The following is a 14,963-nucleotide window of genomic DNA, read 5'->3' as shown; positions in this document are numbered from 1 at the left end:
CACAGAAAAGAGATCCACACCCCCATGAAGTTTATCATCATCTTTCTCCTCTTGGCACCCTTCCCCCTATAAACACTACCGTGAATCAAATACCTTGCTTATCTATTTTAAAAGGATTATTAAAACTAAAGATAAATGCAGCTCGAAATGTATTTGAATTGAGAGCTGTTCCAAACGCCCCACTCCTCCCGAACTCACACACCTGCGATTCAGATAGCGCCGGCGGTTTCCCTATAGGCCACTAGGGGGCGCGCACATTTTTCGATTCCAAAAGAAAGCGCGGACGTGGGTGCTACCCCTGACGTTTGGAGCTGGTGTTTTCTTTCCCCACTTTATATTCAACTTGGGGCAATTGTGGTGAGCCCTCAGGTTCCCTCATTCCACGAATCCATACTCTCCCCATGCAGTGACTCCTCGTCTGCCATTACGAAGAATTCTTTTGCTCCCAAAACCACAACGGTTTTGCTTCTGACTGTTTTCAGTATTTGCCCTTTTGACATTTTTGAAGAAATAAGATCCAAGTTTGATGTTGAAAAGAAGGCATTGATTTCTTTAGTGAGAGGATTTCTTCTCCCTATTACTGTTTTCCCTAGCTGTGGGGAAAATGCTCCTCTAAGGATTGAAAGCAGCTCCTGTGAGCTATAGAAGATCTTTCTGGGGACTAACAGAGCTCTTTCTGAGCGGATCTTTTGGAGCTGACATTGGCGCCCTTGTTCAGCAGCATATTGTACTTTTGAGCTCCAGCCTTTTCCTCTGAGTTTCACAGTTGACAAGCTCTTGATCTCAAGGAGAATATACTCCCAGACCAACCCTCCCCACTAACCATGATCCAAGAGACACATCCAGGAGTTCTTTGCCTGGTGGGTGGCCCTAGAACCTTAGACCGTACCCTTTACTTGATCCCAAAGTCCCCTTACCTCCAAATACCCATTCGGAGCTTTTCCTAGGGGTAGGCAAACACATTAATGAAATAAATTGTAAATACACCCTATTGCAAACGGGTGTATGAGCTTCTCTGCTGTTGGCAAGGGGAAGGCTGGGAACATGGCTTGAACAAAAAGAGTGGGGACTGGGACTTGCCCACCCCTTCCTATAAATCTCAATCTGCCTGTTCTTTAAGATGAACAACTTTTTTTTTTTTTAAGAAAGGTGTCAGAAGTCTTGTGAGGCTGCAGCTTTATGCAAATATGTTACTCAAGAAGAAGGTTTTAGGGGAGAGTTATTTATATCCCATAGGCATTACACATGCAAAAGGTGAAACTGTGAATCTCTGAATTTCCAGGAGTGGATGTTCTCATGATGAGCGCATCCTTGCAGTTAGCTATTTTGGTGGCACACAATTCCCATAGCTAACTGTCAGATTGTTCCCGGCAGGAGACTACATAATCATTCAGTAATTTTAGAATGACCCTGTATCTTTCTCTCCAGTGGGACTTCATGACCTGAACTTTTCCTGGGATTAGGTTTACTACCACCTTGGACTCTCTAGTAATAAAAAGCAGCATTCATTTCTTTTTTCCTAAACAGGTACAGCCCTCAGTTATTAAAAGGAAATCATGTGGCACATTTATTGCCATTTCACTTTCATATTGACTCCTGGAATTAGCAAAGAAAATAGCCATTTCTCTAGGAATTATTGCCCTGCTCTGTGGCTGGCTCACCCTACCCAGAAATATAGACCATTCTCCACACTGAAGTATACAGTAATCACTTCAGGAAATTGCTTTCCCTATTGGAAACTGAGAGCTCACATCAGAATGTTTCCACAGCACAGCTGATGATAATTACGACTCACCGAAATTTCAGTTTTCTTTGATTGTGACATAAAAACTGGGACATACATTAAAACCCAATTATCCTTTAAGGGTAATTGGGGCTATAAAACCAAGAGACTATGAGTCAGTGTGTCACTCTCGCAGGAGCACAGGGTCTGATGGAATGCTTTATGTTCTGTCTCCCAAGCAGCCTTTCACATGAAAGGGTTGGGGATAAGGTGATCTGTGCACAGTGCCTACCAAGAGAGTCCGTCAGACTGGGTTACAGCCTTAGAGAAATGCAGGGAGCTTCTAGGACATCTTGGAACAATTACAATATGCTAAAATTGCCATGGGAAAGTCCTGGCCTTCACCTGTGAAGATGCGCAGCTGTGGAGCAAGGCAATCAGCACCAACACTCCAGCCGGTACCTCTGTGTGCTTGGAAATTGCACTTCTTTTACCTGGAAGACAGGTGCAGCTCTTCGGCTCAATATACTCTCCATCATCAAAGTCCATGAAAGGAGGATGGACTTTGTTGTTCACAAAGGGCATGATTCACAAAAGCTGTAGAAGAAAAAAAAAAAGATGTTTGGTAAATCAAGTCATAAGTTAAGTGCAAAAAAGGGAGCTCATTAATGGAAGTCTTGGGTTATTCTTCAGGACAGGAATTGCCCACACACCTGCAGCTGCCTACTGGGCCACCTCTTGATGCATATATGTATACTCTTCAGGTCAAATCATATCCATTAAAACTTCCCTAAAGCCTCTCATGACGTGTCCCTCTGCCCCTATTCTGGATTTTCAGAAGGCTTTCACTTCCCTGTCTTTCTAGATAATCTGTCACTCAACTGAAGGCTCCTGTGGGGCCTTGACCGTGCTGCCTAGAGTGGGCCATAGAGCAGACAATCACAAAATAACGTTGAACGTAGCCCACCACTGAAACAGTGTAACTCCAGATTTCTAACTTTTCTTTGTGGAGGGTAAACATTGCCACAAGTTATTAAGCACACAAAAGACTTGACCAGACCCAACCCCCTTTCAAAACCAACCAGGTTTTCCTTTGAGGGCACTCGCCTCTGCAAACAGCTTTCTGGCTGCAGGACCAAATAAAGATCCAGACTAGGGTTTCCAGCAGACCTCTTTTCAGCTGATGCGTCTGTGTCATCGAGTCCCCTGAGAATCACGAGAGAGAAATGCAAGGTCCAGGTTACTTCCACCATCTCTGGGAAACCACACCTGGACAGACATCTAGGGAAAGTGGTATGTCTGACCTGGGCTTTTGCAACCTCATTTCATCATCCACTTTCTTATCTACTATCTCGCAAAACCAAAGAGAAATTGGTACAGACTGTATCAAGAAAAGATCAAAACTTGATTGTCAATGGCAAAGGCAAGTATTCATTATAAATAGCAAAACAGCTGGCTTGGACCATGTTGCCGGCCACTCGTCCAGTGGAGGGATTTGAATGACATCATAACCCTTGAGAGGGTATTGCTGGCCAGCTGGTGTTATTTAAAATACACAAAAAATGCACACACACACACACACACACACGCAGGTTCAAATTATGCAGAAAAACATGACAAGAGGAAAATGATTTGCTCCTGAAATGCCCTTCCCCTGGGGGATGATAGACAGCCTAGTAGAGGAAGGAAGAAAAAGATTTTATTTTTTCAGTTTGCTTTACAGCTCAGCAAAGTCTTTGCCCTGTTGTGGGCAAAAAGCATGAGACAGTGTCCTAAAGGGAGCCAGTTGCAATGCTGCCTGCCCCTTTTCTAGGTTCTAGGAAATGAGATCATTCCCTTTGCTTGGCAACTAGGACAAGGAGTGACCCCAGCACTGCCTTCCAATTTATTTACCCCAGTCATTTAGGGGTTAAAACTGTCAGGTTTGCCTGAGATGGTCTTTTCTTCATTTCTTTGATTTTTAATTTTGCATTTCCTAGAATATAACATTGCACACCCATCCCCTATTGTGTATTCCTTTAATACTGGTAAGGTGCATTAGCAACTATGTGTGTCTTCATGCCTAGTAGAAAGTTAATCAAAGAACAGATCCTTATTTTCTATGGCAGCATCAGTATTTTAATGTCTGCTAACCCTGTCACTAACACACATTCTTTTAAGGGAAAAAAATGCTTCAGTGCTCTAGTTTTAAAATGCAAAGGTATGATGTTATTTGTCACCATGCCCAAAAAAGTCCTTACTCGATAACTTTGCCAGAAGAGGGAGAGAGAGAGAAGGCAAATGTTCCCCCAGCTGTTTCCTGTCTACAGTGTCTGTGTTTTGTAGATAAATGTGAGGATTTTCTCTAAATCCCTCTTCTGTTTGCTAAATCTCACTGTCACTGCTAAATTCAGAGCAGATAGAGCCTGCGCAATGGAATAAAGTCCTCAAAATTGAAATGTGACATTGCTCTCAACATCTCCCATCTCTCTGGATTTCTTTTTGCTTCATTATTCCTGCTAACCAATTCATTTCCAGACTTTGCACTTCAGAAGCAATGGGAAAAATCAGCAGTCTTCCAACCCAATTATTTAAGTGCTGCTTTTGTGATTTCTTGAAGGTAAATATTTCTTACTCTTTGAAGTCATTGGGGAATTTTCTTTAAATTGTGTACTGTTTGCTTCTGCCTAGAAATGTTATTCACTTTAGAATTTTCATTGTTTCGGAACTGGGAGTTATTTATAAATTGCTGAATATGCAATTCTGTGGGATTTGAAAAAATAGCTCCGGGAGATGGATGCCTTTGCACAGATATCTGTGTGAGTAGAAACTATTGCAAGGTACTTACACTAAATCCTCCACTTCTGCAGAGCTTCAGTAGTGTCATTACAGAAGATTCCTTTAAATCCTGTCTGTGGTTAAGGGCTATAGAACATGGTTATGAACTTTTGGATTTTTTTTCTTTTTTTGCAGGTGCAGATGTTTTATTTTTAAGACCATGTCTGTGTGTGCATGAGCATGTGTATGTGTGTATGTGTGTGTGTAACGTGCCAGGACTTTTATTATAAGGCATGCCATATATGAGGAATTATATTTTAGATGATATTAAAGCTTTTAAATATGATCTTTGGAGCTAAGGTCCCAGAACTCTCTACACTTATGCCCAGAGAGTCAAAGTTAGAGTGAAGTTTAATTTGCTCTTTGAAAAAAGAACTCCTTGATAACTCTTGCTGACCTTGCATATTCATATAATTTAAACAAATGCATACTGTATATGGAAAAGGAAACTTTCTAGCAACTGCTTGTCCAAGTTGTCTCTTTTGAAGAGGACTTTCATGGTTGAAGTTTGGACTTGGGGTTTTGTGCTGTTAAACTGATTTTATACTGAGTGTTGTGAAGTCTCTTTAGGTGAATTTGGCTGCCATTGTCAATGCACCGACTTCTTGTTTCCAATCACTGGCCCTAGTTCAAGTTTCCATTCTCAGCAAAATTATATCCTTCAAGACTTGTGTTTTTCCAATTTGCAAGCACATTTAAGCTGCTGTCACTGGTTCCAGATGCAATTGCCTGAGAGCTCAATTCATAAAATGTCCCTGCCACTGAGGACAGTATTCATTGACTGCTTTCAAATACTCCACCACTAGGATTTTTCTTAGTCAAGTAAGTGGCTAAGGAGTTAAGGACACATCCTTGTCAGGCACCTGATTCTGCTGTGCTTGAGATGCCAAGACAACATGCTGTCTACCTTGCTTTTAAAAGAAATGAAGTCAGTATACACATACACTATGTGGTCTGATAGCTAGGGGCTTTGTCTCCCTATTTTTAGATGATCATAAGCGAGGTTGTAGAGTACTGTCTCTGCATTAGTTACAAGTCTGGAAAACTGTCTCCAAATGAACTTTTTTGGACTGTTCAGAAGTAGAGCTAGCAATCAGTTGTTACTTTTTCCTGTACTTGGAGTAAGAAATGGTTTGAGGGAGCTGCTTGGTCTTTTAAATGTCATTCAGTGAGTAAAGGTGTCCTGCCTAGAGGCAGAACTCCCAAGCTGATTGTATTGTGAGTCTCAAGATATTTCCAAGTGTTTGAGTCAGAGGAAAAAGGGTAAGGGAGAGGACTGGAGCTTGAGTTACTGCTCGGACAGCTACAATAGACACACAATGGAAACTGGTGGCTTGACAGGGTGGGGGGGTGGGAGGGAAGATTGACTCAAATCCCAGCTGTGCAATTTGTTCATTGTTTGAATGGACAAAAGGCAGTTTACCCAGGCTCATAGCATACCTGCCTGGGTGTCCAAATGTAACTAGATGCTTTCAGCAAACCCCACCCACAAAGCAGCACATGTTTTTAAGTCCTCAGTTTTCTATTCACATCAGTCTCATAATACCCACCCTGACCTGCTGTAAAAGATCTGGAACAAACAAAAATGGTTACACCTACAGTGAGTATTTTCTTATGACTATTGCCCTCAAATTTTGCTGGCCATTTTCATTGTAGCCCTGACATCTGGAATCAGTTGATATTCCATTTAAGATAAAAAGAAAGGTCTTTTAAATTTTGGATTTGTGAATGATATTTGAGAAAGAGTGCTCTGAAATTTTTTTCTTCTTCTTCCTCTTCTCTTTCTGGCTCTTCCTTCCTTTCTGTCTTGTCTTTCCTTTCTGTCTCTTCATTTCTTATGTGTTTGGCACAATAGAAGGCCAAGGACATGAACATATGGGGCCACTTATTTCAAAGTTTTAACTCCTAAGCAAGTTCGTTATTGTTTTTGGGGGAACATAATGTAATAGTCTCTGGTTCTCTGTAAGTGGAAGGGACTGTTCCCTGAACTGAAGGAAAATGCCCTCGAGGTTCTGACTTGTCCTAGAACTATAAGTGCTGATATTTATCTGGCAACATAACTCAGGGGCAAAAAGGAAATTTGTAAAAGGTAAATCTTACATTGTTAAATGCTGGAATTCATATGTATTGCTGGGTTTAAATGTGTTACATCAGACTTAACTATTAAAAATACAGTTTTGATATCTAATGAAGCTCTCAAGTTCAATAATGCTGTAAGTTAAGTACTGGGTTTCATGAGAACTGAAGAACTTGAAGGCATTTACAACAGCAGGCACTTGACCTTCAGCATTACTATACACTCAACAAAGAAGGGAGGGATGGAGAAATAGGGGTGGTAGAATATCATACATTCTAGAGCTGGCCCCTTGCCAGAATGTGGGGTATGTTTTCTAAGATCAGTTACGAATTTGCTCTTTTGAAAAGGGCAGTTTAGTCCACTTGAGTTGGATTTGTTGAGGTTTCCACTGGAAATACTGGAGGGGAAAACCCCCCACTGATTATTTTATAACTAAGAAAAAATGTGGCTTGGATAATAACTTGTTTCTAGCAGTGCCAGTGGCTTCAGCTACGTGGGTGTGGAGGAGTTCCATGCAGAGGTCCTTTGAGAAAATGGAAGAAATGTCCAGCTGAGCTTTCATCTTGATTTCTATTTTATGTCCATTATTTATGATGATTGAAAATAGAGGGGTGTTTCCATCTTCAAGTGTTTTATAAGCATTAACTAAGTATGTATGTTGTGTTACGAGAATCTGGGTCTTAGGATTTTTTACCATTTGCTAAGCTGAAGGTCTGGCCACAAAAATGGAGATCTTAATTGAAATAATGGAGCAAACTTGGTCACTGATGTAAAGAGCCATTCAGTTGAGAGTTCATGAAGAGCGAAGAGGGTGGTCAGAAAATAAATTACTGAGTCTGTTTCTCTGAAAGCAGTGGGGTTGAATGGGCCTGCCACTGCTGGGAGGTTCAGAAAAGCCTGTCTTCATAATGATAGCTTCCAGCACAATTCCATGGCCCTTTTGATAGCATCCCTCACTTAACACCCTGTCAGGGACTCTCCCAATGCCTCTGACAGTAAATACATCTGAGAGATGAAGCTACTCACCTTGGGGGGCTTCCTGGAAGAAACTGTACCTTTGTGCCACAAGTAGCAATATGGAAAAACTTCATGACCACCTTAGTGTTATTTCTCCTGCTTAGTATTAACAAGGAGGCTTGAGCCACAGGAAGCCTGCTTGCTGGCAGGGCTGTCTGTCACTGGCTAAGTCAAGCCAACCAGCGGCCCTTCGGTATGTTTTGCTATAAAATGGATATAGTGACACAGAAGTCCCTACAAGAGATTAAGTCAGAATTCCTGTGACTGAAGAAAAGGCTCTTGCAGGTTTTACGCCCAGTGGCCTGTTCACGGAAGGCACCATCTGCACATGTGTTGATTTGATACTGAGCTTGACACAAGGGACTTTAGGATGCAGGAGTAGGGTCTACTTAGCATGAGTCAATTTCATGCCTAAATCCTCCCATTTTTTCCTGTTTTTTTTTTTTTTTTACTTCACTTGTGGTTATGGTAACTGCTGATATCCCCCAGGTAAGAAATCTGTCTGTCTCTCATTAAGTGAAGGGGAAAAAGAATGAACAATATGTAGTATCTTCACAAGTCTTTTTTTAGCCACAGTAAATTCTCTTTAATCAGTAGCTGGGGATTGATGTTCTGGTTAATTTAATATTCTGGTCCATAAAGAATACATATGCCATCTGTAGATGGCCAATTTTTAGAGAATTTAAATTGATAAAACACATTTGGTCCCAAATCTGGACTGAGCATAATTTAACCTTTGATAATTCCAAAGGTTTACCAGAACCTCTAAGCAGTGTGGATCCCACTGCAAGAGCATCTTTTCTTTCCATAGTAAATATTTCTAGATATTTCCTCTCATCGAATTGTAATAGGAACCCATAAAGAAAGAGTTCAGGGAAGACTTCTCCAAGACTCCCCAGAAGCAAGAGCACTAAACACAGGTTGCTTGATGCCAAGATGTGCTCAGTCCGTGCCCCCTGCAGTCTCCCACATGCCCAGTGCTGCATTTCTGTGCAGGGTGGCTCTGATTGATGACGGTAAGGGAATACCGGGGGTAAATACACCACTGCCTCACACCCGTTGGCCCTGCCAGACCCAGGAGGGAACATGACCATCCTTCCATTTCCTCGGCAGGTGGAGACGCACATCATGTCCTCCTCGCATGTCTTCTATCTGGCCCTGTGCTTGCTTACCTTCACCAGCTCTGCCATGGCTGGACCGGAGACGCTCTGTGGGGCTGAGTTGGTGGATGCACTTCAGTTCGTGTGTGGAGACAGGGGCTTTTATTTCAGTAAGTAGCCCTCCCTCTCACTGTTCTGTGGATTTACAACTGCAGGGAGTGTGTGAATAACTGAACGGCTACCCATGACCACCCGTCCTCAGCCTCTGGGAGTCCCCACCTTAAAGGAAGCCTAGTTTTCAGCGGCGCTTGTCGCAGGTTTTACAGATTTAGGATGGAATTTTCCTCCTTAGCAGTTTGTCTTTTAACGACATCCTGCTGAGCTTTCCTTCATCTATTGTGCTCTACTCTCACTATTCCACTCCTTTCACTGAAAGGATGGGACACAAATGACCCAGGGGATTGAGGTTGCTGTCTTCAAGAACTGCGGGTGCACATACTGAAACAAGTAGGCCTGTTTTAAGTGCTAGGTAATTTGGAGGGCAACAGTAAGGTGGACTTGGAAAAAGAAGGGGCACGTCCCAGATGTCTCCATGCAAAGTGGAAGCCCCAGGAACAGGCAGGAGGTGAACTTCCCTCAAAGGCACATTGGCAAATACACAGGTTCTCTCTAAATGCAAACTGAAATGCTGTATTAATTTGCCCTCTATGCAAATTGACCTTGATTTTTTTTATTGCCTTCCTTTGATATCTCCATCTGGGAAAAGATTTCTGACAAGTACAGGGCTAGTTACCCCATAGGTAGGTCTCCAGTGATTAAAAAGTCGACAGTCAATAAAATGTAGGCAGTCAAGTCAGTGTTTACAAATAATAACCACAAACAAGAGTCAGAGCTGCTGAAGGAGAGATCACTTCAAGAATCTAACTCAGAGGCATCTGTCTCATTGTATATTACAGGGCAGTGAAAGAATTAGAGCCAGATGCTCATTCTCTATAGTTCTTTGGAATTTTAGTGAGTTCCAGGATACTGGCGCTCAGGTTCTCAGTGAGCGTGAATCACTTGCAAAGGTTTGTATCGCTCAAGTGTAGACAGCTTACCTCAGTTACTCACTAAGCTTTGAATAGCTCCTGTGATGACTCACACACTCCAGGTCTCTCTCACCTTCTTCCCAGGGTAGGTGGTGTGTGTGTGTGTGACCCCGGGAAGGGGTCTGCATATGCAGGTTGGGATGAGTAGGGGAGATGGGAAGGAAGAGGCTGGTAGGGGGACTAGGGATCTGCACTCACCATAGATTTTGAAACAAGCCTTTAAATAACTAGTAACAGAATGAGAAGTGCTTTCTACATCTTGAATGGGCAAATTTCCATTCTATTTCCAGCCAGTGCTTTAATTGAGCGAATCCATTTGTCTGTAAAGCAATTCTACCCAGTTCTCTGTTGCAGTGCAGATGAATGGGTTCATACAGCGGGTGCATTTTAAATAACAGACGTGTCTTACCTTAAAAATGTCCAGCGGAAGGGAAATGTGTGACATCAGTATCAGCCAGTGATGGAGCGCCATTATTCTTCACTCTGCTGCTACTGGTCTACATTTTTAAAAACGAATAAATGGTTCTCACTTATTATGCCCAAGAGGATTTTTTTTTGCCTTGATAATCCACTCATGCGATTTCCTTTGATCCAGTTCACTAGGTGATCGGAAAGCCTAGAAGTGTCTTCTGTTATGTGCCAGGTTGAATAGTCTTGTTCAACCTGACATGCTCTAGGATTTCCATGCACAGTGCATAGAAACTGGACCATTCAATGTCTGTGATGTTTGCATTAGATGATGCAAAATCGGAATTGAAGTAATGATTTTGGTTGTAAGTAACCATGTGACACATACATGTGCTCAGAGACAGCTGAGAGTATTGGACAACTACGATGGGAACCAGCTTAAAGGCACCAGAAGAATCCTTTTATTGTTACTACAATGATCAAATTTTAGCAAATGTTTTTAAATTCTCTTTTAATGACTTAAAAAGGAAAGGTTATATATAGCAACTCTTGATGTTTAGAGTATGACTTCAGATAGAAAGTGGTTTTATAAATTGTATATTATTGTTGTCACTGAAAGTCTATGTTTCATAAGTTCTGCCTTATAGAATTCCATGACTTATGGAAATCCTTTGTCTGACATACACCCTCATGCCCAAAAGTATTCTTGTTCACTTTTCAGTCCACTGGACAATCCTTTATGCCAAAAGAAGTTAACCCCTTTAAATTCCTTAATTCTAAACATTGATAGAACATCTGCTATGTAAAAGACACTAATATACACTGCATGAATGAGATGCTTAGAAATGAATGAGAGACTGACTTGGTCTTCAAGGAGCTCACAGTCGAGTTGAGATGTTAGAAAAAAATGTCCATAACTAATATCAAGTATCATGAGAGAAAAATAATCAAGAGAGGGTAGATTACAGTCCTTCATCCTTTTCCTGAATATGTTGTCCCATTGTTAAAATCACCTAATCAGGATCTACTCTCTCATCGGTCTCCTGATGCCAAAGGCCACATTTATCATTGAATCCCAGTGTCTAGGTCAATGACTGACTGATACAGAAGCAACTCACTGGCTGATTGTTGAACTGACAGGATTGAATTGAATGGAATCCAATTGAACGGAATGGAATTACTTACCTGGTTCCTTAGTATTCAGAACCACCAAGAATTAGGTTTGTCAAGTATGTTGGATAATTATTCTCATCTCATATTTACCCAGTGAATTGATCAAACTGTTTTTCGTTTTACACCTGAATACAGTGTGTACTAACAATGACTTAGAGGCTGCATTTTGTCGCCCCCAAGTTTCACTGATAGTCTGTTTTGTGTCTGAGCCAATTATTCTTACGGGCATTAACTGTTGTCAACAAATTTTATTGAGTTTCCTTTTTGTCTCCTGAGATTTACTGTGTGTGGAGAAGTCAGCTTTAAGCAGTTATAGTCTTTGAAATACTTCTTAGAGGAATGCAGTCTTCCCCACCTCTATCCCCTGTCAATTGACTCTTACTGTTTTTACCCTTATTTTCAAAGTCTTCCTGTGGCTGTGCCTTTTATTTTAAGCTGCTTCCAATCCATTTTGAAAGTATAGGGGTGTTTTAAATAATGGAAGGCAGGTTTCTGATCTTAGTTTGAAATTCAAACATCTAAAAGAAAATTGCCTCCATATTTATCTTTTTTGTTGGGCCAGAATATTTAACAAGTAGAGCCTTTTTCTAAACCATATTAGAAACAGAAGAGCTCTGAATAAAATGTTTTTGTAATGTTTACTTTGTGTAGATTGAGCCAATGTTGTGAATGAGCTTATATTTTCTGTCCAAGCACAAGGTCTCCTATAGCCCAAGGAAACAACCTTCTGGATTACTTGTTTTGTGAACACCTTCCCAGTATAAGTAGAACAGTTCCTCTATAATTAATGCAGCTTCCCCAGACATTTTATGAAGTGGGAGTTCCAATGAAGAGCTAATTACTGATTCTTCCCTATGCTTCATAGGAAGAGAATGTATTAACCAATCTTGCACATTCATAGTCCTGTGAGAAAAATGGTGGCCTAATGGAAGTGGCACGTTGGGAAAGAGCTAGCTGTTATCTTACCAGATTGATGGGGCCCTCAGAGAGGGTGGTTTGCTATAACCTCAATTTGCATGAAACATAGCAAGAAGAAAAGAATTTTAAGTGAAATAGGAGAAGTTAAGCTCACCATAGATAAAATTTTTGACAGCCATGGTGATTAATCATTTTAACATGTTCTTTAGTGGCTTGTGGAACTTCTCTCCTTGGAGATACTTAAGAAATTGATGGACAACCAATCATCTTGGATGGTTTTAATGAAGAGCAATGAAAAGAAAGCAAGTTTCTGGGGTCCTTGTAGTCTTAGGAGTCTATAAACAGTCCCTTAAATAAACTGCATATGGTTTACCTCGGCGGTCTGGGAAAAAGGAGAAGTAAATCAATTAGAAAAGAAAATTGGGGGCCTTTTCAGCTATTCCAGACTTACAGCTTTGGTAAAACATACTTCCAGCGCATAGTTATTAAGAACAGGTCTGAATAATCAAAAGGCATTCTTCATGTGTTAAAGCATACTGTTTTATAGATTTTAAGTGAAACTTTGCAACGAATTTCATGGTTATTGATTGCAACAACCTTCCTAGATCTAGGTTATTACTATTAACTCAAGCTCCTTTCATTTGAAATGCAGTGCTCAGAAAACTGCTCCCAGACCTGTCATTCATTAGCTGTATGACTTTGGCAGGCATTTAAACTTCCTGGGCCAAAATGTCCTTGTCTATAAAACAAGGGGATTTTGTTAAAGTAAATGACCTCTTCTAACTTTAACAGACTCATAGTCTAGGTTGTAATTAACAGGGATTTGGTGCTATTCAAGAAAGGAGAACCTTGGATTTAAGTAGTGACCAAAGAACATTTAGTCTCCTTTATCTTCTGTGCATAGTTTCTTTTCGTTCCCAAAGACAGGAGATTACACTTACTTAAAGAAAGAGAAGGAGCTTCTTTTTTTTGTTTTGTTTTAAGCTGGGTCTTAACCCCTAAAGGGATGGAACAGAAGCTCAGACATGATCAAGCATACACAGGTCATTTGGCCAAAGGAGACCACACCTCATGCAAACAGACTGCCATTTTTCTTTGCTAGGAAGTGCTAACTGACAGTTCTCATCTTGACATTTTCTCACTCGCTTGGATGTGAGGACAAATGACTAGAACAGTTTTATCCACCGTTCATTAAATTTGAGAAGATAACTAAAAATTTAAAGACATCTAAACCTTGACCAAAAGCCTTTTCCTACCTTTCTGATAATCATCACAGTGAAAGAAGAGAATGTACAATTCAGGGCAGGAAAGATACCGTCACCCACTATTAGCATTGCTTTGAGTGGGGCTGGATCTTAACTGCATAGTTTTGCATTGCTTGGCTTGGTACCCCTTAGACCTCCAGCCATGCATTTGTATAGCAGCTGGTCGAAGTTAAGGGGACAGTCAGTAGCTGTGGAAAAGCTTTTCTCTTTGAAGCTATTTGGCACATGTGGGGTTTGACCTTATGGCCCTGGCCTCATTAGCACCACTAAGCTAACAGGCCACAGATATTCTTAAAGAAAAACAATGAGTTTTTATAGAGACCCTGAATGTTTTCTACTACCCTTTAAATAGACCCAAGAGGACCAGTCTATGCAACCAAAGACCACTAAGAAAGCGAGGGTTTCTGTGAAAAATTAGAAAATAATTTGCATTTTTCTGACATTTCAATGCTCTTTAAAACCATCCCCTCCCTGAGGGAGAATTACAAGAAACAGGAGAGTGAAGGGTTCGAGACCAAGAGCATGGTCTGTATTGCCAAGAATCCAGACTTTGAATCCCAGCTCTGCAACTTACTAGGTGGGTGGCCTTGAGCAAGTTACTTCACCTCTTTGTTCCTCAATTTCCTCATTTGTAAAAGGGGGCCAATCTCATAGAACTGGTGTTAGCATTAAATGAGTTAATATGTTAGAGCATACTAACTTCAAATAGTGTCTGACACATAGTAAACACCATATCCATGTTAGCAATTATACTTATTTATTCTCTCCTGGCATCATTTATAGAATATATTGCAAAGGTTGAGGTATCTATACAGACCAATTAATAATATATTCATTTTCTCTTGTTAGGGCAGGTCATAAATCTGCTTTTAGTTGAAGTTACAGTTTTATGTAGTCATATCAATAAAGAGAAGAATGTCTTACCTTTGACTAGTATATTGACCTTTTCAAAATTCAGCTGAAACAACTCTCTCACTTTGTCTTTACCCCAGTCTCAGAAAGCAAGAAGTATTGTTTCTTTGGTCAAATGAGAAATGTGAGACACCAAGATTTTGCAACTTACCTCACTGGGTGGATGCGGAACCAAAGTCAGGGTCTCTTTTCTCCAGGGAGCATATTCATTTGGCCATTCACAGTCTTCATGTTGTAGCATAGAGAGATGCTTCCCAAATCCCAGTCCTCCTCTAAGAGATAAAAAGCAGGAAACCTGGGGTAACTTAGTCGATTCTGAATAACTCTTTGAAAGAAGGAGTGCGGGTGACATCCATGTAATGACCCTACATTTTATCTTCTAGAGAAACTTAGGAAATACTAATAGAATTTCCTTAGGGTGCACAAGAAAAGCGTTCTCTGATTCAAGTCTGCTGCTCCTCAAGA

General features: G+C 40.8%; 1 protein-coding gene and 1 long non-coding RNA gene across 7 annotated transcripts in view; one reads left to right on the top strand and one right to left on the bottom strand.

Annotated features, from left to right (window-relative positions):
- The window catches only part of LOC118970314 (uncharacterized), a 396,329-nt gene that overhangs the window by 195,865 nt on the left and 185,501 nt on the right, over nt 1-14,963 (bottom strand). Inside the window, exons 11-13 of one of the 2 annotated variants that reach the window (XR_012121541.1) lie at nt 10,232-14,963; nt 2,806-2,929; nt 2,218-2,320 (exon numbers count right to left, since the gene is read on the bottom strand). The exon at nt 10,232-14,963 is cut by the window's right edge and continues 26,072 nt beyond it. This is a non-coding gene — a long non-coding RNA (uncharacterized lncRNA). Of the gene's footprint in view, nt 1-2,217; nt 2,321-2,805; nt 2,930-8,917 lie in introns of those variants that run through there. The other variant, XR_012121542.1, reaches the window with a different exon arrangement.
- IGF1 (insulin like growth factor 1) overlaps nt 3,783-14,963 on the top strand; it is an 86,459-nt gene continuing 75,278 nt past the window's right edge. The window contains exons 1-2 of one of the 5 annotated variants that reach the window (XM_073213724.1): nt 3,783-4,322; nt 8,748-8,904. In XM_073213724.1, coding sequence (XP_073069825.1) covers nt 4,260-4,322; nt 8,748-8,904 — 220 coding nt within the window. In that variant the 5' untranslated portion in view covers nt 3,783-4,259. Of the gene's footprint in view, nt 4,323-5,952; nt 6,141-8,747; nt 8,905-14,963 lie in introns of those variants that run through there. The other 4 variants (XM_017681378.3, XM_017681382.3, XM_017681371.3 and 1 more) reach the window with 4 other exon arrangements.

Source organism: Manis javanica, chromosome 10 (assembly GCF_040802235.1).
Source record: "Manis javanica isolate MJ-LG chromosome 10, MJ_LKY, whole genome shotgun sequence".
Taxonomy (NCBI): domain Eukaryota; kingdom Metazoa; phylum Chordata; class Mammalia; order Pholidota; family Manidae; genus Manis; species Manis javanica.
This window is presented reverse-complemented; position numbering and strand designations above follow the sequence as displayed.